Source organism: Chelonoidis abingdonii, chromosome 3 (genome assembly GCF_003597395.2).
Source record: "Chelonoidis abingdonii isolate Lonesome George chromosome 3, CheloAbing_2.0, whole genome shotgun sequence".
NCBI lineage: Eukaryota > Metazoa > Chordata > Testudines > Testudinidae > Chelonoidis > Chelonoidis abingdonii.
The window spans coordinates 101950161-101975033 of NC_133771.1; the positions used below are offsets into that span (position 1 = coordinate 101950161).

General features: G+C 41.5%; 2 protein-coding genes across 12 annotated transcripts in view; both read right to left on the minus strand.

The window, feature by feature from the left end:
- The window catches only part of PTPRK (protein tyrosine phosphatase receptor type K), a 656446-nt gene that overhangs the window by 527366 nt on the left and 104207 nt on the right, over positions 1-24873 (minus strand). The gene's annotated exons all lie outside the window — the stretch shown is intronic.
- On the minus strand, positions 13165-24303 carry LOC142046519 (peptidase E-like). The gene is made up of 6 exons (XM_075063475.1): positions 24240-24303; positions 17628-18046; positions 15589-15635; positions 15480-15483; positions 14223-14404; positions 13165-13342 (listed from the first exon to the last, which is right to left on the minus strand). The coding sequence occupies exons 1-6, from the start codon at positions 24301-24303 to the stop codon at positions 13228-13230; spliced, it is 831 nt and encodes a 276-aa protein (XP_074919576.1). The 3' UTR covers positions 13165-13227.

A 24873-nucleotide genomic window follows, 5' to 3' on the forward strand; every position in this document is an offset into this window, starting at 1 on the left:
TTTTACATGAATGTAAGTGATGCCAAGCAGTGATTTCTCACCCTGTGATACGATACAAGCAGGTTGCAGATTCTTAAGGGGCAAGCTGCACTTGCTTTACAGCTTGGACTCCCCAGGCCTTTTACACATAGGCTAGAAATCCCTTAGCCTGAGTCCAGCACTTCCCCAGTTCAGTTTTTGTTTCTCAGGTGTTTCCAAGAGTTGTCTTGTGTTAGGAGTGAAGAACCCCAGATGATGTCACTCCCTGATTTATACAGATTAAGCACATGGCAGGAACCCTTTGTTTCCAAGCTTGGTTTCCAGCTAGTTTGTGGAAAAATACTGACATCTCAAGACGGAGTCCAGCATCATGTGGCCTGGACACACGTCCTTGTAGAATCATCAGAGTCATTTCTTACAGGCTGCGTGTAGCATTATCAGGAAAGCTCACCAGGTGGAGGTTAAGCTTCTCCTAAGGTCTATTGTTTTTCTTAATGGCCTATTGTCCTGAACAGACCCTTCCCCACTCACTAGACTGAAAGCATCTTGTCCAGTGGACATCACCCAGGTGTAACTACATTTGAAGTATAGGTAGTCAATATTCATAACTTCAGATACAAAAATGATACATGCATACAAACAGGATAATCATATTTAGCAAGTTATCTTTCATAAAATACATCAAAATTATGCTATAATCATATTATAATACTGTTACTATGAAGAATATGGGGTGCAGTGTCATAAAGACATCTTGACAATTAATTTCTATGGGGTTGTTGCATTTCTCAGTGGTCAAAGTCTATCTATAGATCAGGTAATATGCCAGGATACATTTATTCCCTTTCCCTCTCACCATGCACTTCCTGTAGTGTCTTAAATATTCATAAACATTTTTACAGCTTGTTTTGAACACACCAATTCATCCCTAAAACACAACAAATCACAGAGACATTAAGTACTACAAGGATGGAAGAACAGTTGTACTACAGTCAAGAAGTTAACTTTGTCCATCACAACTTCTTGCTCATACTGTATTATTTCTTGCTTGTCATGTTTCCCTGAGACTGGTGGGTATGGTGGTGACTTCAGGTATGAAACACTTTTCTCATCAAGTCCATATGACTGTTTGGAATAATCTGCTTCTTTTATTTAAGAACGTGTTTTTATTTTTCTCTACCATCCACTCTAAAAGCATAATGACTAGCTTTAAATCCATCAGACTGGAAGGCTTCATGGTAAAAGCCCAGGACAAAAAGTTATACTGCTCCAGGATGACACACAAAAATCTTGTGAAAATTTAATTTTTCTCCCTCACTGATTGATGGATTTGGAGTACCAGGGGAATAAAAGGTGATATGCCAGGCCTTCTACTTGTCATATATCCAGGAACTGTGTCTGCTTTTAAAACCACCACATACCACATTCCACATTAATCTACAGGTATCTCAGCAGTCTCGTAACACAGGATGTTTCAGTCTTCTAAAAGACATTTAATTTTTTTTTCTTGTTTTCAGTGTGTTTTACAACACAACGATAGCAAAGCAAAATAAGCAGTTACTCAATTAGAATTTATTATCAACTGCCATTAACACCATTTGAACATAAAAATCTAATGACTTATTAGAAAGTCTACGTAGTAAAAATACATGAAATAACCTAAATTAACTGAGGTGTCTAGAATTTTAAAGGTGACAGTGTCAGGGCCGCCGGGGGGGGGGGCGGCCGCAAGTGGGGCGAATTTGCCCCAAGCCCGCAGGGGCCCCCCGAGACGTAAGTATTCTATATATTGCAACTTTTTTATGGAGGAGCACGCAAATGTGGTTGGCCGCAGGCCCCCTGTCCAGGAGGGCTTGGCTCCTCGACCACGGACTACTGTTCAGAAGAGACTGCTAGCAGAGTGGACTCCACTGTCAAGGAAGGGGAAGAGCATTTTGACGTCACTGGCTGTAACCTAGTGAGAGGCTTTAACTAGGTTCAACGGGGAAGCGTGACCAAAGCCACAGTAGTCTCAAGAGGGAACCTTGGAGGAAGGATGGACTGTGGGAATGCGGATTGTAATGGAAGGGGGAAAGGAAACGTAATTGGACTGGGGGTGGGGGATCAACATCATTTGCCTTAGTGCCTATTGAACGCCCTTATATCTGAGATGTGTAAGGAAAAGAGACGACACCAGGAGCACAATTCAAGGAAGAGATCAACGGGGAAATTAGCAGCAGAAGACGTAGGGCAGTTGGCACTGAACTTTTAAAGTGCCTGTCACCAAATGCAGGGGCTGGGAAACAAGAGGAAGATTATAGTACTGGCACAGACATGGAATTACAGATGTTTATTGGCTAACAGAGGACATGGTGGATTGCTCGCATACCTGGAGCACTGCCATGGCATGGTATAAGCTGTCGGGAGTAAGGCAGGGGCAGAGGGGAGTAGCGCTGATATGTAAAAGAGCTGTATGAATGCCAGAGCTCCACTACGAAACTGGAAAATGAGCCTTGAAAGTCTTTGGGTTAATTTAGAAGGGGATGTCACAACGAGGGGATGTTATGGTGGGTGTCTGCTACAGACCCCAGACCAAGAAGAAGAGGGATGAGGCTTTTTACAGACAACTGCAGAAGCTGTAGATCACAGGCCCTGCGTTCTCATGGGGATGTCAATTATCCTGAAGTTGCTGGGAGAGAAATAACGCAGTGCACAGGCCATCCAGGAAGGTTTTGGAGATCGTGAGCGACAATTCCTGGTAACAGAATGTCGGGCGGAACCACGAGGGGCCTTGCCGCTTTTGACTCCTGCTCACAAACAGAGAAGAGTTGATCAGGGAAGTAGGGTGAACGGCAACCTGGGCAGCAGTGATCATGCTGGTTAGAGTTCAGAACCCTGGTCAAAGAAAGAAGAGAGAAAGCGAGAACGTGCAAACCCTGGATTCAAAAGCGGATTTCAGCTACCTTAGAGCAATGATGGCGGATTCCCTTGGGAAGCTTGACTGAGGGATGGTGCTCCAGGAGTTGCAGTTTTTTAAGAAAACCATCTAAAGCACAGGAACATTAACCATACCGATGCTGCAGAAAGAACAGCAAGCGTCAGTAAAGCTGCCAGCATGGCTTATACAGGAACCTCAGGGTGAGATGAAGCAAAAGAAGGAAGCTTACAAAAATGGAGCTTGGAGCAGATGCTGGAGGCATTAAGTTATATTGCTCGGGCTGCAGGATAGAATCAGAAAGGCCAAAGGCAATGGAGTTCGACAACAGCAAGGATGTGAAGATATAGGACGGGTTTTACAAGTTATGTAAGCAAGCGAAGAAGCAGGATTAGGTAGGTAGGCCTTTTACTAATATGAGCGAGTTCCTCAGTGGTTGGAGAGAATGGAAAGGTGGAATACCTCTAATTCCTTCTTTCACTTCGTCTTTACGGGCAGGACAATTCCCAGACTTACTACACGGGAACAACAGAGAGGCGACGAGGAGAGCAGCCCACTTGTGATAGAGGTTAGGTTTAGGGACTACTTAAAGACGTTCGACGTGCACGAAGTCTATGGGACCGGGACGAACTCTCCGAGGGTGCTGGCGGAGTTAGCTGATGTGATTGCAGAGCTGTTGACCATTTCATTGGTGAATTCGATTGGTGAACAGGAGAGGTCCCCAGAGGACTGGAAGAAAGCAATATAAGTATCCTATCTTTTAAGAAAGGGAAAGGACGGATCCAGGGAATCTACGACCAATCGCTCACTCCAATTCCTGCTGGAAAAAGCATGAAGAGAGTGCTGAAGGAAAATCCATCTGAACACTTAGAGGAAAAACAAGGTGATCAGAAGCAGTCAGCATGGATTCCCAGAGGTAACTCAGGCTCTGCACCACCTGATGCTTTCGTATGATGAGATGACTGGACTTGTGGATGGGGGCAAAGCTGTTGATGTATACTGTTGACTTTAGTAAGCTTTTGACGACGGTTTCCCACGAGATCTCTCATCAGCAAACTAAGGAAGGTATGGGTGGAGGAATGGACTGTGAAGTGGATAGAAACTGGCTGATCAAACGGGCCGCGGGTAGGTTCAATCGGCACTTCGCTCTAGTTGTGCAACCATAACCATGGTGTGCCCAGGGGTCTGTTTTCAGCGGTGCCGTTCTTTCAATGTCGTATCATTAATGATCTGATGTGGGTAGATTCAATTAGTAAATTGCAGAGACCCAAGTTGGGGGAAGTGTGAGACCCGGCCCCTGGAGGGCAGTGGAGTTGCAGGGGACAAATTGGAGATGAGAAGCGGCCACGAAGGAAACCTATTGAAGTTGCAACAGAGCAGAGTGCAAAGCCTGCACTGGACAAAGAAGACGCCGATGCACTGCACGAGTCTGGGGACCGTTGTGGGTAGAGTAGCAGTGCTGAAGAAGGGACTGGGGTTAAGGTAGATGAAAGTTGTAACATGGAGCCTACAGTGTGGCTCTTGTAGCCAAAAAGGCTAATGTCATACTGGGCTGTTGATAGTAGGAGTGTGTGCCGCGACGAGTGGATGTGATATTCCCTGCATTGGCGCACTGGTGAGTGCCGCATCTGGAATTTGTGTCATTTTGGGCGCCACATACAAAAGGAACTGAACAAAGGAGAGAGCCAGCGGCGGGCAACAAAATGATTACGAGGATAGAGACATAACTTATAAGACGCCTGAAGGAACTAGGCTTATTTACCTGCAGAAGGAAGATAAGGGGGATGATAGCAACCTTCACTACTTGAAGGTGCTCCAAAGGAGCAGGGAGCTAGGCTGGTCTAGTGGTAGCGGGACAGAACAAGGACAATGGTTTGAAGTTGCAGTTGCGGAAGTCGAGGCTGGATATTAGAAAAAACTTTCTGACTAGGAGAGTGGTGAAGTATTGGAATGGGTTACCTAGGGAGGTGGTAGAATCTCCATCTTTAGAGATATTTAAGGTCCGGCTAGACCGCACCCTGGCTGGGATTATTTAGGGAAAGTGATCCTGCCTTTAGCAGGGGGTTGGACTAGATGACCTCATGAGGTCCCTTCCAACCTTTTGATTCTATGATCTTCTGGGCAGCCTAGACAGTGTTTAATTAACAAACTATTATGAAACGACAGCACTTGGAGAAAGATACAGGTTTCCATTCATTCCAGAAATAGCCACACTAACTACTACTAAAATTTCCCTTCTTTGCAGCAATAATCCATTTATTTCATGGTAGTAAAATTAACATGGCACACAAAATAAAACTTATTTAGTTAATAGCACTGAAAGCCAAGCAGAAACAAGTTTATAACTTCCCAGTTTGATCTTGTCTCCCTGATTTTAATAACATGTTCTCATCTCCCTCTGCTTTATCAGCTCAATACCTAACTTCAGGCCTCACCTAAAAATACAAGCAGTATGGCAAACTAAATTACTCAAGAATACTAAAAATTAGATACGACAACATTTCTGATGGATGCGATTAGGCTTGAAATGAAAGATACATCTCTCATGTACTCAAGCACCACACTTCTATTTATTAGAAGCAATTTTAATAATCAAAAGTTCATATTGAAAGACAGGGCTTGAAACTTACTGACCTCTTTGGGACTGTCACCTGATGTACTGAGATTACCTCTGAGCCCGTTTTCTCTGCCAGTTTGGGCCTTCAGAACCCTGTCTTGTTGAGCCAGATACGCTAATCTGCTGCAACACAGACCCAGGGTCTGACCCACGCCCCCAAAGTGCAGACTTAACAGAAAACGGCTTTGCAAGTGCTCCTGTCTCCAGCACCCAGACCCCAATGAGATCCAAACCCCAAATGAATCTGTTTTACTCTATATAAAGCTTATACAGAGTAAACTCAAATTGTCCACCCTCTATGACACTGATAGAGAGATATGCATAGCCGTTTGCTCCCCTAAGTATTAATCACTTATTCCAGATTAATTAATAAGCAAAAGTGATTTTATTAAGTATAAAAAATAGGATTTAAGTGGTTCCAAGTAATAACAGAACAATGTAAGTTACCAAGCAAAATAAAACAAAACACACAAGTCTAAGCCGAATACAGTAGGAAACTGAATACAGGTAAATCTCACCCTCAGAGAAGTCCCAAAAAGCTTCTTTCACAGACTAGACTCCCTCCTAGTCTGGGTCCAATCCTTTTCAGACCAACATTGTGGCTTATGGCCTGGGTCCAGCAGACCTTTGTTCCAATTTCTTGGTCATAGTTCATGTCAATAATGTCACACTTATCAGATGCAAATAAGAATGCACAGGGGATAAAGACTGGTAAGGTAAGAAGTGCAGCCTCCATCTCAACCCCAACTTCTGAGAAAAGCAGGGTGCTAGGATTCATTAAATCTTCACATACCTGTCGGACAGGCAATATCCCAATTTCACAGAGAAGTAAACTAAGATACATGTTAGCCCAAGGTAAATATCAGAGGTGGGACTAGTACTTGACTCTCAATCTCCTGCTCTAATCATTGTAGACAACATTCCCTATATAAATACACATTTTTCGGATACTAATATCTAGACATGAGTCTTGCTCAGGCTATTGAATATCTGATACCTTAGGTATTTGAACTCACTCACCATCCAACACCTTCCCTCTCCTGCCTTATGGTTGCTGGAAGAGAGAGGAACCATTGCTTCCCACTCTTCTGACTCCAAACGCCTCCTAACTGTTGGGAGATCTCCACTACTGCCCTTCCTCACTGTCATTGGGGATGGAAAAGAAGGAGTAAGTGGAGAGGTTGGGTCTGTGCTACCTTACCTTTGATTCAGCACTCATTTTTTTTTTAGGATTATTTACTTGATCCTACTTATGCTACAACAACTGATAGCACTGGAGTGATCTGTCTGCAGATTCAGCAAGAAAGCACTGCATCAGGTGACATTTGAATGGTTGCCAACATTGGAGAAAAATGGCTTCACTGCCACTGTTTAGGGGAAAGAGGAAATTTCCTACTGAACACCAGTGAATGCAAAAGTGGCTATTTCCAGAGCTGTTTAAAAAGTTCTTTAAGGGGTTATCTACACAGTTCCATGGTTCTGACTATGGAGAGGTGTAGCGGGACTACATTAACATTAACATGAATCTTTCAGATCACGCTTGCAGAGTCCACAAGGGGGAGTTACAGAGCAGCATTCTGATGTGCACTTCTATTTACAACACCCCACCGTCCAAACTGCAGGACTGCGTGGGCTATGTCTTCACAGCAAAGAAAACCCCATAGCTGGCCCATGCCAGCTCACTTGGGGTCACAAGGCTCAGGCTGTTTTAGTGCTGTGTAGACTAGTCTGCACAGAAATGAAATAATCCCAGGAGCCAGCCAGGGTTTTTCTTTGCTGTGTAGACACACCCTAAGATCACATTGGCTTTTAGCAAATCTGTACCCATGACCATGAAACTTACTTTTTCTTTAAATATTCAATGCCAGTAAATTATCCAAAGAATTTAGCCTTTTTTCTGTTCATAAACTGAAACAGATTTCTATAAAAGAATTCATTATTAGTAAATATTCACAGAACAGCTAATGCAAACAAATTTCAGCCCATAGGCTGTAAACAAACTAGTCATTACATGCTGTTCATTATTCGTGAAGTATGATTGGTCATCCCAGTCCCAGTGCAGGTTTTCTGCTCACTGAGTTGGTGTCAAACCTTTAAAAGAGGAGTCAAAGATACATCAAAATTAAGGGCCTAGGAGAGAATCTTTTTCAAAACGATTAAAAGTTCTCTTTGAGTTAGACTGTGTTTGAGATATTAGATAGACACCCAAGATGAGATGTCAGACGGCAGCTAGAAGCAAGCAAATGGATGGAATTAGAGGGTTCTGTGGTAGAAAGCTAGGATAACTGGCAGAAAGGGTATATTTGAAGCCAAAGGAGATAAGGTCAGAGAGAAAAGAGTTGTGGGCCAAGAACAGAACCCTGAGGAGACACCAATAGTTCAGGGAAGAAGATGAGATGATTAAGAGCCACTGGAGGAAATATGTAAGGAAATGACAGCAGGAGAGGAAGAGAACCAGGAAAGCACTGAGACAAAAAATCTAAAGGAAGAAAAAAAGTGAGTATTAATTTTATAAAAAGCTGAGCTCATCAAGAGAACAGTTCATGACAATGTCAATGTATTGTCTCCAAAACAAAAGAGGAGCAGGCAGCCACAGTGAAAGTGAGAGCAGTTTGCATTAAGTATACGTCCACCCACAGTCAATGTTAGGCACTAGTTTCATATTCTCTCTCCGACTCTAAATAAATCACACTGTAAATCTACTCATTTAAGAATACCAAAGTTAAATATAAATGGTGTAATACAATAATATTTTTTTATATCGTACCTTTCATCACAGTGCTTTCAAAACAGTCATTAAATCTCAACACACCTGTCCGACAGGCAAGCACCCCAACTTTACAGAGAAGCAAACTGAGATACATGTTAGCCCAAAGTAAATATCAGAGGTGGGACTAGAACCTTGACTCCTAGTCTCCTGCTCTAATCATTGTAGACAACATTCCCTATTTAAATAAACATTTTTCCAATACTAAAATACCTATTATTTTCTCCAAACAAAAAATATAGGGCTATGTATTCTTAAAGTCATTGACATGATTCACTTGGATGGAAGAATTTTGCTTCAAACTGTGCTTTCAAAGTCAACACGCAAAGCAAACATATAAACAAACAAGACCCCATTTTAGCATCTGATTTAAATGTGAACTGCAAATGCATAAGAAGAGTTAAAGTCCAACTTTTTACAGAGACTTTCAACACTAACCAGTTTGCCAACTACAGAAGCAGTTTCTCCTCTCTTGGTTTTCACACCTCAGCTGCTAGAACAGGGCCTCATCCTCCCTGATTGAACTAACCTCGTTCTCTCTAGCTTGCTTGCTAGCATATATANAAAAAAAAAAAAAGAAAACGTGGGTAATATTGCATCAGCGTATTCTTTATTTTCTGTGTATCATACTCACCTTATGCAATCTTTGAAACTTTCTTTTCCATCATCCACCTATCTTCCCACCACGAGCACACACACAAAAAACCCGTTTAAACAATATTTCTCCTCTTATTTGTGGAAGAGGGGGGTCTTAATTCAGAAAGCACCAGTAAGATCTTTGATTAATCTAGATCTTCATCTAAGCAGAGCTTTTCTTCAATACCTGCTTTAACTACAAATATTATTGTAAATTTTTAAATTTAAATGGCATATGGGCTTTTAGGTAGCCTACTGAATTGACTGTTTTGATAAGGAGCCTCTTTAATGTCTTAAAAACAGAGTTCTCTTGCAATGCAAAGGATTAAAACAATAGTATTCTGCCCCATTAAAAAAAAAAAAAAATCCCACAATCTAGGAAGGGATAGCCAGTGAGTGATCTCCCATTACTCTGGGTTAAGATGGTTGTGTCTTAATGGAATTCCATGGGTGTTGGCCATCTAACTCCCTCAGGCTCTTATGAAAATCCTACCCATTATCTTTAAATGTTCTTACTTGAGATTCCATATATCGCTATCATTCACTAGAAAAAGATTTCATCTTGTAGGTTACTTTTGAAGAAGTATGTTTGTGTATGGACTGCAGTACTGTAGAGAGTTTGAGACTAGATTACATTTTTTTCTTTTCAAGGGCTATATTAAAAATCTGATCTTTTATTTGGAGGAAATGCTAAGACTTTATTAAATATACTATTAGGCCTAATCCTGTGATCCAGCTGAAGGCCCTAATTCTGGAAAGCACTCAAGTGTTGTCCTGAAAGGGAATGCTTTCTTGAACCAGCTCATTGAGCTTACTACTATGACAGCAACGGAGTGACTTGCAGTTGTGAGCACTACATTTGTTAATGTTCAGAGGATTGGGCATATAGATTCTGTAAACATCAGATTAAATTCTACAAATCAGGAATCTTGAACAAATCTTCAATCTCAGATTTGATTAACAGAATGAACTAAGTATATGCTGAAATGTTAATAGTTCTACACAAGGTAAGTATTAAGAGGGTTAAGAAGTTTTTAAAAGAGGTTGTTCTTAGATCATGTACACTTCGCGATACTGCTATCCAGTAATGCTGCAAACTGGGCTATTTTTAATCCATTTTATTGAGTTTGTCATTCTTTGTAGAAGTGCAGTCATGCGTGGCTATTAACAAATAATTAAGATCCACAAGTCTGAGATGTAAGTACAAGGAAAGTACTTAATCAAGTGCTCCCATGACAGATTGTAATGCTTTATAGCTGTAGTTCTAAAATCATTTGTTCTGCTGAATCTCAACTGTTGCATTCAGTGTTAAAGTGAACTTCCTCCCTTGTTTTGATTGTAGAGTTTTCTAATAGCCATCTGTATGTAGCCTCTCTGGACAGCCACATCTGAGGCAATATAGGCGGGGAGTTCAGTGGGTGAGTCCATGCATTCTGAGGAACCCAGTTTCACTCTATATTCCTTACCCCTTGTTATTCCACTCTTCCAAAGGTCTGCAGTCCCCTGCCAGGCTACTGCAATTCAAACTAGGTAGCAGGAGCTGTACGGGTAGTACAATAGGGTTGACCCCTTCTGTTGGAGCCTAAGCACCTTAGCATCACTGACCTCGGGACTGAGTACAAGAAAGCAAGATAACCTAAAAGATCTATTTTGTCTATCCCAAGGTGACAGTCTAGAATTGTTCCTTACACTAAACGTAGAGTGCTTGGTGTAGCTTAAATGTGTCAGGTGCTAGAGTTTCCATTTCTACTCTTGGAAAATAGTTCTACAGTCTAATAAACCTGACGCTTGAGGAATTATTGCTGATATTTAATCTAGACTTTTCTTTATTCAATTTCATCTCCCACACGGAGCTGTATCCCCTTGGAACACTGGGGATGTTTTCTTTCTGTTTGATACCTAAGTCTTTCACATATTATACTTAATTGCCAAACTGTGCATGTATAGTTATTTCAGTCTATCCTCAGAACCCAGTTCCTCTAGCTCTATTCGTGTGTTGCTCCCATCTGGATTCTTACACATTTCTGGTGCTGAGATCTGAATGCTCTATGGGGTCTTGCTACTAGTGTATAGAAATTCTACTGGCTCTTTCTGACACTGCAAACTGTCCGCTATTTCTAGCCATCCTTCCAAAATGCTGGGCAGGGAGGTTCTCTTGTTCTAATCATAGTTCCAAACCATGGGGCGAAGATAGATACAGGCTTTCCAGTTTAAACTATGACCTCACCCAAGCAAGAGAGTGAGATTAAATATCCAATAAAATTTGCCAGTGGGGAGGGAGTGGTGGAGGCCAATTTTTTAATATAACACAGACAATTTTCAAATACCAATAACGAATTTTTATTCCTAAACTGAAACTATAATTTGCCTAGAAACAAACCCTTAAAACCAGAAATCCCATGTGCATCTAACTAGGAGTATTTTCTTTAGTCATTAACAATAGCTGTGTTGAGTGGTATCCTAACTTAAAGAAAGTAATTGCAAGGACTCAAGTAGTGAAAGTTTGCTTTGTGTTCTGCTCCTGTAATAAGCTCTGCAGGAGCAGTCCTGGCATTGCTCAGTGAAGGGTTAGGGCCATGCTGTCTGTAAAAAGCAACCCTCTCTGACCAATTTCTTGGAGACGATGCTGCTACTTAAAACAAAGTTTTCTTAAGGAGTTTTAAGAATGGAAAATGAAACTCACTAAGATGTGCCTCAGCATTTGCTTAAATCGCTATAACTTTTGGTGGAAAGAGAACATTAAGCCTTATTTATAGTGTGACAATTAATCTCTTAATTCTAGTAATTATGATTGTGCAATTATATGATTACAAATTGATTTAATGCCAAAAATGCCTTTAAATAAAGTCAAATTTTAGTTAGTTGAAACTAGATATATTCAACACTAATAGCCTTCTAGCAGTGTAATGAATTTGCTGTTAGTCTTCTGTGCAATACCTTCATCCCTTCTGGGTGCTTTTAAAGTTTCGTACATACTGTTTGTCTTATTTTAATATGTATTATGTTCCAATGGCTACGTTTTAATAATTTTAAGTGTATATATTGGCTAATGTTGGATTTGTTTCTGTACAGCATGATAGAAGATGTTTTAAAATTTTGCACTTTCTCTAGTATTTGGAAATTTGTAATCTAAATTTTTAAATGCACACTTATTTTGTACATAATGATTATTAAATTAGCTTTGTATATAACAGCTGGGGCTGGAAAAAATAAATAATAATCAAATGTATGATTTCTCTGTGCTTTTTTTCATGATGTGGTCCAGGTATTTATAACTATACTAAGAGGGTTGGCGTATTTAAGACAGGAACTATTACTAGTCTGTTGCACTTTTTATTAAGACAGGTAATAAATAATAGGTTCTGGAGGGGGAAGTAACAAGTGGGGGGGGAAAAAACCTAGCCTAGACAGCATGAACTGATGTGACCTGGCCTTTGGTGGAGAAGGAGCAGATCTCCCTTCAGCAAGCAAGTGAATAGGGGAGTCTTTGTGCTTCCAGGTAAGGTGCTGTCAGGAAAGGCTGGAGAACCATAAAATCTTCAGATGGATATAGGTTTCTGGTGCTCCTATTTCAGATGCCCTTGCATGGCAAATCCTTATTTCAGCAGCTAAGGGGAAAAGAGGGAGCTGCTTTCTCTCATGCCCCCCCACTTCACTACACAAACTACTAAATCCATACTATAGGTTGAACCGCTCTAATTTAGCACTCCCTGGTCCGTCAACATCCGTGGTCCAGCATAGGCGCTGACTCCGTGGGTCCTCCAGGGCTGGAGCATCCACAGGGAAAAATTAGTGGGTGCAGAGCATCCATCGGTGCCAAGCTCCCCCCTCTGCCTCTTGCATGCCGACAGCCCCACACTTACCAACTTCTCCTCCCCCCTCTCTGTGCTTATAAAGCACTGTGAACAGCTGATTCGTGGCATTCAAGCTCTGGGAGAGAGGGGGAGGACCTGGGGCCAACAGCTGGGACCTGAGGCGGGCATTGGAGCAGCTGGCTGAGTGCAAAGCCTTGGGGGGCTGCAGCACCCCCCACAACTCTACTTCCCTGCCTATGGAGACCTGCTGGCACTCCGTATTGACCTCCTGTGGCTCAGCAAATTCTCTGGTTCAGCACCAGTCAGGTCCTGAGGGTGCAGGCCTATAGAGGTTCAACCTGTATAAACTAGCCTCAAGAGGGTATTCTCCCTAGTGCTGCAAGGAAATGTTTGAGATTAGTCAGTTCCTACAGAAATAAAAATGGTGAGTAATGGGTTCTTTAAATCCTGCTTTATTTACAAAATTTACTGTTTCCAGACCTGGGATCTCCTCTTTCCACTATCTTCCTTTAGCATCTGGTGTTTCACTGCAGGAAAGGTCAGGGCTTCTGGGAGTTACTATCAGGAGGAAACTGAAATCTGTTCCAGGCTCATGTTCAGTTGGTTTCTCACCTCTTGACCAAAGACAAGAACCATGCTGTAAACTTGGCAGTCAAAGTACAAAGGTGAAGAGTCTATTTTGCTTCCTTTTACTATCAGATCTAGGTCCTGGAAGCTATGTGGAACTCTTGGGCTACCCGCTATTAGGTATTGAACCCTATGGCCTAGTCCTTCACCATTACTCCAGTCCATAGTTTTTCCTTATGTGACTAAGAACTACAGGTTTAGGCTTTTAGGACTCAGTCTGGCACCTATTACCATCCAATAATGGAGGACTGCTATGTCTGCAGTGTAGCTGGGAGTGAGTCTCCCAGCCTGGGGAAGGCCACTTCAAGCTAGCATGCTAAAAGTAGCAATGTGAACATTACAGCTTGCACTCTCAAGTCTGCCCAAGCTGGAATGGGTACACTGCTATTTTTAGCACCCCAGCTTGAGAAATAGCTGTATTTACTGGAGATATACCCTATGGGATCAGGCCCTGAACTAGTAAGGCTCATATACCAGTACACACAGCTGCAACTCACTTTTGAAAGGGCACGCTGTAGCCCATTAAGTGTGAATGGGTTTAACACCCCACAAGAGTGTAGTATAAAGGACAAATGCAACCAAAATTTTAGCTTTATCTGTGGTTCTCCTTTATTACAGGATCATCCCACCTCAAACTATCCCCACAAAGAAGGGAAGAATTCCCAGTTTACAGGTGGGAAATGGAGGCAAGAAATTAACTGACTCTCCTACTGTAGGTTGACACAGAAAGAGCCAACAGAGTTAGCAACTGAACTGAGATCTCAGAGTCCCTGTCCAGTGTCTTAACCCCACAATCATCATCCTTTCTGCTGTTGAAGAAAAACAAACTGATTAAAAGCTGCACAGAATTGAATGCAAACTGAATACCTCAAAAACAACCTTGCTTCAGTTACTCCTTGCAGGGTGGCTTTGTCTCCTTCCACTAGTAACATTGCTCCTTCACCCAAACCCTGAATTTGACAAGAAATAAAACCCCAAGCTGTCATTTGCGCTCCAAAACGAGAGATCCGAGTTAACTGGGAATTCATCACTTTGAGGATTGACAGGTTCTTCTCCCAAGATCAGACCTAGTATTATTCAAATTATTATATAGTTGGAACTCTGGATGTGCACAGTTGCAACACTCACACTATAGGAACTCTTCTGTATTTACAAGTATTATTAATATATTAAGCACAAACACTAATTCAGTAAGGTAGATAGCGATAATACAAAACGTATCTCTGATTGAGCACCTAACCACAAGTTACCTTAAGGGTTATTTTATTTCAGCTCGCTTAAAGCATTTGACTCATCTCTGGCAACCTGGTGTTAATTTTAACTAGTAGTTCTCCCAGTGAAGAGTATGGTCTCAGATGGGCAATTCCCACGATACATTGTTTGGGCACAGATAGCAATTACTGCCTATAGGCTGACTCCATCCCCTGTGCCTAATAAGGATGGCACTTCTTCAGAGATGGAGGCACTAGGACAAAGTAGGGAAATCATAGCTAGTGTTACGAGGATGATTTCACTTTCTACAATCAGTTCACTTTGTCTTAATACAGGTGAAGGAGAAATAAAATGGTTCCTTGGGATCCTTCATTAGCCTTAACTACCATCATTCTCAAAGTCTAGTTTGTCAAGATTGCCACACAGCAACCAGTGGAGTGTGTTAGAAACCACAGCTAGGTATTTCTCAGACAGCAGGGATTGGGTATGCTGGCTAGGATGGAAAACCTCTGAATGCTCACCTCCTACACAGCAGTGTGTTGTCATGACAAGTGTTTAGTGATAAGGATGCTTTGCCCCCAGCTCCAGCCTCAGGTCCACTCCGTCCCCTACTCTGCCTCTAGCCCCAGTTCTGCCTGCAGCCTAAGCTCCTCTGCTGAGCCAACTGTGCTGTAATGGAAGGGGTCATGGACAGATTCCATTACGGGTAAGGGGAGTGTAACAGGAAGAGTTTGGGCACCGCTGCTCTACTCTCTGCAGCTAATGGCAGACAGAGGCAGTGCTGAATACAGGGTCTTTCTTGCATAGAACGAGAAGCCTTGAATATACAGGATGCAAATTAGAGCAACCTGAACAAAGTTGAAGCTAGCAGTGAAAAGTCTCCATGGTAGAAGATGGATAGAAAAGCCTTACAGCACTACGGGAAAGATTAAGACATCTAAAATTCAATATCTGATTGGAAAGGGTGTATTCATATGACTGACTTCTGGAGATGAGAGTTTGATCGGGATGTATTACTCACCAGTACAGTTCCTCATGATACTGAAGTATCCACTCCGCACGAGTCTCCTGGAATAGTAGGATCTAGTGTGAGTCTAGGTTTAAGTAATTTCTGCTATATGAGCACTTAGAATTTAGAACCTTCTAGCTAAATATCACAAAGCACTTCAAGAAATGTTAACTTGATAATGTTTCCTAATGCTCCTATGAGGTACGCAAATATCATTCCCAACTGAAAAATTTCATTTCCTTGAAGCTTATGGATGTATATTAGCCACACTGAAGTCAATCGCAAGATTGACTTTACTGCAGCCAGTTCACCCTGCATCTCAAATACTAACCTTTTGTTAAAATGTTGCAAACCACAAAAAAAAAAATCTAAATTTGGAAACCCAGAAAGGTTCCACTTCAATTTATTGTAAGGTTAAGGAACTATTTGATTGATTAAATGTTGCTCTGTCCCTCATACTGCTGGAGGTAGTTCTGTAAGTTATTTCTGAATGAAGGAGACAGGAGTCTCCAGAGAAAGGGGACCAGGTTTCCACCATTGAACTAGTTACATATTTCTCCTTAATGGAAATGACATTTAAAGCCCTAATCAGGTTTCCTTGGTGGAGAATTCTGCCCGTGCAACCACGTTCCCTTGGAGGTGTTGGTGGCTGAGGGATAGAAATAAGCAAGTGCAAAGAAGGGATAGAAGGACACAAAGGGAAAGAAGAAAGCCAGAAGGATTTATGAAATCGTCAGAGGAACACAAAGGGCAGAGACAAGCATTTTATATCCCACAGAGCTTTTCCTCCTAGAAGTTCTGCAGAAAATTGAGTAAGAAATACTGTTAGCTTGCCTCTAGAGCAGCAGCCAGTTTCTTCTCCCTGCAAAACTGATTTAAGTGTACCTGTATATCCACATCTTAAAAGAGACCTACATTTAAAAAGTTTGGGTCCGGGTCCTCCATGGTTCTGAGCTGGAGAGTATCCTTTATTGTCTCCAAGAAACTGCCTGTGCGCAGACAGATACCATCCTTGTAAATAAAAGGCTGAGGTACTTTGTATCATAGGAGCAAAATTCCCAGGAATTGTGCTCTTAGGAGTTAACTACACTTCTGCCTCGATATAACGCAACCCAATATAACACGAATTTGGATATAATGCAGTAAAGCAGCGCTCCGGGGTGGGGGGCAGCTACGCATTCCAGTGGATCAAAGCAAGTTCGATATAATGCGGTTTCACCTATAACGTGGTAAGATTTTTTGGCTCCCGAGGACAGCGTTATATCGAGGTAGAGATGTAGTTGCAAATTATAGGTGGTTTGTTCAGCTATTACACTTTAAATTATCCTAGCTTCTTACTGAGTAGACCCAAATTCACAGCTCTGCACCTTAGTCTATGTATATGGACTCTATATTTGATGTTATATTTTCCCCTCTGAATTCCATTTACAATCTGTGCTCACTTTATTTGAGAACTTGAGGTTTATTGCTGGAGTACCTTGGGGTGGGTGTAGTAATTTCCATATCCCTTACATGTTCCATAAACCAGGGGTTCTTAGATGGCCTTCACTCCACCCTGACCTGAAAGTCTCAAAAGCAAACTCCTGTAGATGCGTATAAAGCCTCAAGACATTTCTACATGGAATGTCACAGTGGACCAGCAAGTTAGACAGTCTATGTTGAAAGTTTTCCAGATATATTGCATTTTACCCAATGCTGCAGGTATCGTTATTCAAGTTTTTTTTAAGTTTGCCCTTTAGTATTCTCCCTTGCCCACCTAAGCAGTACATGTCACAATAATATTAACAGTATTAGTCATCAGAAGGCCTGAGTTAGCCATCAAAACTTGTTCCACCTTAGTAATGCTGTTGCCAGTAACCTTCCCATTCCCAAGGAAAACCTTCCAAGAGGAGGCTAGCAGTAACAAAGGTTCCTTTGCTTCATTTACATTTCAGACAATTCCAGCAGGCAGCTGCTAGACAGCAGCAAGCTTTACAAGTCACAGCATATGCACGTTGTACTCATACTTTAGTGTACGAGCTCTGCAGCTGGCAGAGAGGTATTTTACTTACACCCATGTGAGTGCTGTTAACATCTGGATCCAAATAGTGGGGGCTGATGTTAAAAGGAACCAATCCAAGGACCTGCAGAGAAGGTAGGTACATGATTGGCATGTCACTGGTTGTGCTGATGCTGATAGAGGCTACGTTAGTTCCTGCACTGGACTCCATGTATGGAATTCCATCCTGCAAGATAAAGCAGCACTGTAATAGGAAACTCAGTTTGTGATGCCAGAGATGAGACTGATGCCTTTTGAAACTGTCTGAGAGAAGGGATGTAAAAAGTAAGGTAAAAAAATTGGTGAAGTCAAACTCCCCAACTATAATATCTTTAATGCTAGATGGGGGAAGTTGAGGTGAAGTAACTGCCTCAAAAATTACATACTCTGAGGCAGAGCTGAAACTGAATCCAGATAAACTCAATCCTGTGCCTTAACATGTCAAACTCTGTAGGAAATGATAGTGCATATGTTCTGACAATACTCACTGGTGAGAAAACATGCATATTCTTAGACAACATTATACTTATGTTGTTTCGGGGTTATTTACCAAACATGTCCCGGGGTTGTTTCTGTTGGCAGCACAGCAAGAGTGTGTCTATTATATTTTTATGAATTCATTATGAATTCATTTTCATCCTGTTCAAAATAGCCTAAACTTTTGGTGCTCCGTGCTTTTGGAGGCTAAGACCATTTTGCCCCAAGACTTCTAACCCTAAACACAGGTAAGGGCCAGATCCTCTGGTGGTGTAAATCTGCATAGTTCCAGTGAAGTCCGTGGAGATACATCAATCTAAACAACCTGTGAGCTGAGTGCTGCAATCCTAACCATACCATCTGAAGTTCTGAAAAGTTAATATTGTTATAATGCAAGTACAGAATTTGAGATACGTTCACTATTTAAGGTCCCTGCTGGAAAAATGTTTCATGCTGGTTTCAATGGAGAGGCAAGTGGTTACTGTGTATTGGTTTTTAAATCACTGCTTTACTTAGGACCATATCTTTGAAAGTATATAAGCTCCCAATCAGACTGATTTCAAATGGGAGTTAGGCACCTAAATAACTTTACAAATCTGTAAAAGCAGCAGAGAATCCTGTGGCACCTTACAGACTAACAGACGTTTTGGAGCATGAGCTTTCGTGGGTGAATACCCACTTCGTCGGATGCACGAAAATTTTATATATATATATATATATATATCCATGAAAGCTCATGCTCCAAAACGTCTGTTAGTCTATAAGGTGCCACAGGATTCTCTGCTGCTTTTACAGATCCAGACTAACACAGCTACCCCTCGGATACTTGACAGTTTGTGGGAGTACAAAAACATACAATCTTTCTAAAATTACTCCTCCATCTCCCTGCCCACCTCTCATTCCCTTTTGGTACTTACTAATTCACAAAAGATATCCCCTAAAGTGATATTAAATAGACCATTTATCACATATGCTACCACCTCTGGCATTAATGTCCCATTCTTCAATGAGCTAGGATGTACCAAAAATAGTGTGTGTGTTAGGGGAAGCATTTTAAGGACTCTCTGATAAAATTTCTGTGTAGAAACCCTTGCAAAGCCTTATTAATGAGGGCATTCAGAACAAAAGTTGATTAACTTGTCATTTCTACTTTCCAGTTCACCCATAAGTCCCATGTCATTCATACGCTGGAGGGATGAAGGGGGTCAATTATATAAATTATCCAAATAGTAAGTACACAACATGTATATGCTATACCTAGGACATCAGACACACAAACAGCTCCTCTTACTTCAAGTAATTAGCAAGAAGAAAAAGAAGTGTGTCAGATTGTGTTACAAGAAATTGACGATGGCACTGAGATTTACCTCAAGCTTTCTGATCTCTCTCACCCAGACTATTTCAAATTGGCATAAAAAGCTGTTACTCTATTTTCCAATAAATGGGTTTGGAACTACAAGCCCCCAGCTCTACTGTAATTCATGAACTAGACAAAAAGTTACTTTGTATGTCTCAAGGGAGTTATAAAAATGGGAGGATTTAAAACGTACAATTTTTGTTCTATTTTTGCTTCTCTCAAAATTTGCAGTCTAGTTTAAATTGGAGCACTATTACAAGTATACTAAACTGGAAATAGCACTGTTTTTAATTTAGGTTCAGGTTCTGTTTAACCCCTCTCCTGCTTGAATGGAGAAACTCTAAAGAATGTCAAGATAGGGTTGGTTGGCTGTGCAGTAGTTTAATAGATGACCTAGTGACTATTCATGCTTATACTGAAAAGCTTCAACTGTGAAACTAGACAGAATATGAGCAGCTACTGTGCAAGTTTTCATTACACTGCTCTATTATTAATAATTATTTGTATTATGGTACTTACTAGGGGTGCTTTTGAAGAGGGGTGAGACAGCCCGTTTGGAGGAGGGGGAGGTATTTTCAGCATATTTATACACTTCTTTCATATTCTAGTTATTGAATGTATCTATCTTTGGTATCTTTACTATTTTAATTATTACATTTTTAGGAACTACATAATTACATCATGAATTAACAGTATATTAAAATCGTTCCAATCACCTACAAGCACTCTTCACTGATGTCCCAGTTTAAAGACATTATGTCTCAATAAAGCTTTCTGGCTAATTGTCAGCAATCTTATTTACATCTAGTTCCCTGGTATGGTCTTGATGCATGATAAAGACAGCTACATTATTCAGTTGTGTCAGTCCCATTGATGACTGGAGATACTTTTTAAGTATTTTGAGGCTGGAGAATGAGTATTCCACAGTTCAGGATGATACAGGGACAGTGAGAAGGATTCTTATAAATTTGCAGTACTCTGGAAGCATAGTGACCATGACTTCAAGTTCTCTTTCTTGACGGGTAACAGTGAATTTAGACTCCATCATTATGCATGTATAGTTAGTTGTGATTATATTTTGCCATCTGCATTACTTTGCATTTAACATTGAATTTCATCTGCCATTTTGTTGCCCACTCACCCCAATTTTGTTAGATCCCTTTGTAAGTCTATGCAGTCAACTTTGGACTTAGTTTTGTATTACCTCCAAATTTTGCCACCTCACTGTTTACCCCTTTTTGCAAATCATTTATGAATATGTTGAACAGCACTGGTCTGAGTACAGCTCCTTGAGGACACCATTTACCTCTCTCCACTCTGAAAACGAACCATTTATTCCTACCCTTTGTTTCCTATCTTTTAAAAAGAGTGCCTGGCAATGCTTTCAGGATGATTTAACAATCCTTAATTTAATGTAACAACAAGACTTTTGTTATCTTAATCACCCTGCCTCTGTTTATTAACAAACACCCTGCCCCAAGGGTATGCTGGGAGCAGCACAGAACTTATCAATTCCACACTCAAGCTCTATCTGGGGCTAGGGCATGCGCTGTGAGCAGACCTGTGATACAAAACTCAGGAGTGGGGGGGCAGGAACCACTACAGCTTGTGGGTGCTGAGCACCCCCTATTTTTTTTTCCTGTGGGTGCTTGAGCCCCAGAGCACCCATGGAGTCGGCGCCTACGATGGTACTGCCTACAGGTCCCAACCAAGACTGAGGCCATATCATGACAGACAAAGTGTAGAGAAAAGAGAACCCTTCCCCCACTGAGCTTGCAATTTAAATAGATGAGGCAAACACAGGATGTGACAGAACACAGAATGGTTTGTGACCATCATGTTGGTTCCATAAGGTTTTAATTTTTCTTTCCTGTTTTTGTTTGCAAATGTTTGGGTTGGGCTTAGTTATTTTGCATTCTCTTTTAGTCTTCATGTTAAATGAAGAGAAGGGAACACAGGAAGGGATTCATTAGAGCAAACAGCAAAAAATGCCAGTAAAGGGATAAGGGAGGAAAGAATGGAGGATGGCAAGACAAGTGATGTTGAAGGGAAGAGACTAGGCGAGGGGAGAGAGGCGAAGCAGGAGCAAGCTGTCAGGCAGCAGAGGGGAAAGGAAGAACGTTCAAAACAAAACATTGTAGAAAGTTGTCTGATGATACTGTCACTGTCCAAAGGTCCAGGCTGACACTGCTTCTGCACTTGTTCTTGTCAGCTTCTGTCCAAGGGGTGGCTCCTCCCTGGAAGATTTCCCACAGCTCATATGAATGGCAGGAGGAGGGCTGATACATAGATCCTCATGCCCCTGGAGTTGTCTCCCCTACACAGTCTGGATCTCAACTTATAATGCACCTCCAACCTTAGCGTAAGAACTAGACATGAAGTGGCAACCTGTCCCCACATTATTCCTCAGCAGCAACAGTCAACTGTTTAAACCTATAACAGTATTTTTTCTTTCAAGCAGCACTTAACAGCTTAGTAACTTGGTACCTACCCTGCAACCATGAGGTAAGTGAGCCTCTGAAAAGGATGCCCCATTTCAAGTCTTGCTCTACGGCTGACTGTTAGGAATGCAAAGAATTAATACCTCCTGTATTCCTTACATCCTTTAAAAAAACAACAAGATTCTGAGGTTGTTCTTCAGGCATGTTTTCATGCTAGCTAGTGAATTTACATAGTAAGCCAGTGTTCACATACATATTATAGGACTACTTTTAAATACTCTTGACACTGTGCAGTGATGTGGTTATTTTTACAACCATAATATTTTCTTTCCTGTCTGCCACTACTTTAAAAAGAGAATGGAAAAGGGAGTTGGGGGAAGGAGAGATGCGAATGTTGTTCCTTGAAGAAAGCAAGGTATTTGCTAGAAGTATACATAAGACCAAGAACGAGCTAAAAGCTGGTTAGTTTCATCTGGGCCGGTGAATGAAATATCTTGGGAGGATGGGGATAGAGAGAAAAATATTAAATTTTATTTTATTCACCTAATAGAATAAATGAAAATTATTTCAATGGACAATAAGTGCCCTGGAGCTTGTACTACTTGTCACTGTATATAAAAAATCCTTATTGGGAGAGAATCTCTTATTGTTCTATACTGTGGTCTAAAAGTACAGAACCAGTCTCTTAGTTTTCCTAAATATACAACTCTGTGGCTAAAATACCATATACAATATGGAGCAAACATAACAGGGAAATGCTTCATAAAGATCAGAAATCAAAAAAACTGTAAAAATGTTTAATATAAAAATCAATATTTAATAACTTAATACACACATAATGCAGACCCAATAAAGAAAGTTGCAAGCATAACAACTTTGTGCTGATTTTAAATGGACACATTGGAGCATCAAAAAGATATTCACAGCATATAATAAAATCATGTAGCCTTCAAGTGGGACCAAAGGCTTGATTTTTGTCATCCTATATGTGACAACAGTGTGAAAGGGGCTGCGAGGGTGGGGCAGCTCCTTGTTCACTGATGTCAAATTACAGTATATTTCCAAATCAGCAGGCAACAAGCACTACATAATTCAGGAGTGTGAGAAGGACGATGTAAAGAACTGAAAACAGGTCACTTTGACACAGTGAACCATGCTCTTCTTGAAATCTTGTCCTCCCTTTGCTTGAGTGACTGTCCTTTCCCAATTCCTCTCCTCTCTCTCTATAATCACTCTTTCAGCATGGTCCTTCAAAGGATCCTTTTCATCTCCCCCTGAAGGTCCTGCCACCTTTCTGTGGGTGTTCCACAAGGCTCTGTCCTTGCTTCACTTCTCTTCTCCTTCTACATCCCTAATCTCTGGTAATCGTACCAGCAAACACAAATTGAACTGCCATCTCTATGCTGACAGCTCACAGATCTACCTGCACTCCAGACTTGTTTCCTTCTGCCCAAACTAAAAGCTCAGCTTGCCTCTGAGATCTTCTCATGGATGTCCAGACATCAGCTCAAGTTCAACATGGCTAAAACAGAGCTCTAAATGCATGGGCAGCAGATCGCATAGGCTGAGGGAGACACTGCCTCCCCAAACAGCCAGGATCGTGACCGCTCCCTGAATGTGGCTCCAGTCCTCCAGCTCCAGCCCCCCCAGTGCTCCATGGCTGGAGCTGCACGCCGCCCGCCATCCCAGCACTGCTTTGGGGCAGGGGGGCTAGCTGCAGGACTAGGTCAATGGCTGTGGTGGTGGGGGGGACCTCTGGTGAGGAGGGCAGAAGGTGGAGCTCCAGGGGTGTAGCTCCGTGCAGAAGGGGCGGGGCTGGAGGCCAGCCTCCCCAGCTGGCAGTTCACGCACTGCCCATGTCTAAATGTATATTCCTTTCTTGACCAGTGTGGATATCACTACCATTCTGCCTGTCATTCAGGGCCAGAACCTGGGCTGCATTTTAGACTCTGACCTCTCCTCCAGGTTCTCAAATCCAGACTGTCTAATCCTGCAGATTTTTCCACATAACATTTATGATAGGCCATTCCTATTCATCCACACAGCTAAAACTCCTCTCCAGGCTCACATTGACTTGTGTCTTGCTTACTGGAACTTCTTATTCTCTGGCATTGACAAATGCAGTCTTGCCCAGCTAATATCCATTCAGAATGCTGTTGCAAAGATCATTTTCCTAGCCCAATACTTTGACGCTGTCACCTTTCTCTTTGCATCTCTTCACCAGCTCCTCCTACTCCATTGTATCAGTCATAACCTGCTTGTCTTCACTTATAACATCCTTCACAGCTGATCCCCAGGCCCAATCATCTCTCATTCAGTAATGAAATATCCACTCCTGCCTCTAATTTACCTTTGACACCAGCCTCCATGATTCTTATTAAGTCTTCAAAGAGCACCTTCATGCTTTCTTTCATGCTGTCCCTCACGCTTGGGCCTAAACATCCACAAAGCTGCCTCCTTCTAAACCATCCTTTACCATGATGCCTACAAAAAAAATTGACAATTGTAGGGTCGTTAGTGTGCTGAGACCACTGTCTATCATGCTGACCAATACTGTCTCATGGTTTCCTTCTACTCCCCATTTATCTGTATCCATCTGTTGTCTCTTATACTTAGATCTCTGTACTGTTGTCTTATACTTACACTGTAAGCTCTCTGTGAAAGGGAATGTCTTTTTTGTTCTGTTTGTACAGCACCTAGCATAATGGGGCCCATGGTCAATGACAAGGGTTCCAAAGCATTACAGTAAGATAAAATAACAGAAGTACACATTTTAATTCCTTCTCTGAACAATAAGGGACCCAATCTAAGGAATACATTTACTTATTAGGCAGTTGATGACTAAGGGAGTAACTAACTCAATTCACCAAAGAAATGTTACTCATATGCACAATGTTGACAGGATTGGGCACTGGTTGATTACCAAACTGCAAAATAGGACAATACTATTTTTGGAAAATATCCTCCCTTTTTTTTCCAAGTTT

Coding starts and splice junctions, on each gene's coding strand:
- LOC142046519 (XM_075063475.1), bottom strand. CDS start 24,303: ATGAAAGAAAGCATGAAGGTGCTCTTTGAAGACTTAATAAGAATCATG. Junction 18,047..24,239: donor CATGGAGGCTGGTGTCAAAG/GTAAATTAGAGG, acceptor TGACATGTTAAG/GCACAGGATTGAGTTTATCT. Junction 13,343..14,222: donor GAAGCAAGGTTGTTTTTGAG/GTATTCAGTTTG, acceptor TCTTTGGTCAAG/AGGTGAGAAACCAACTGAAC.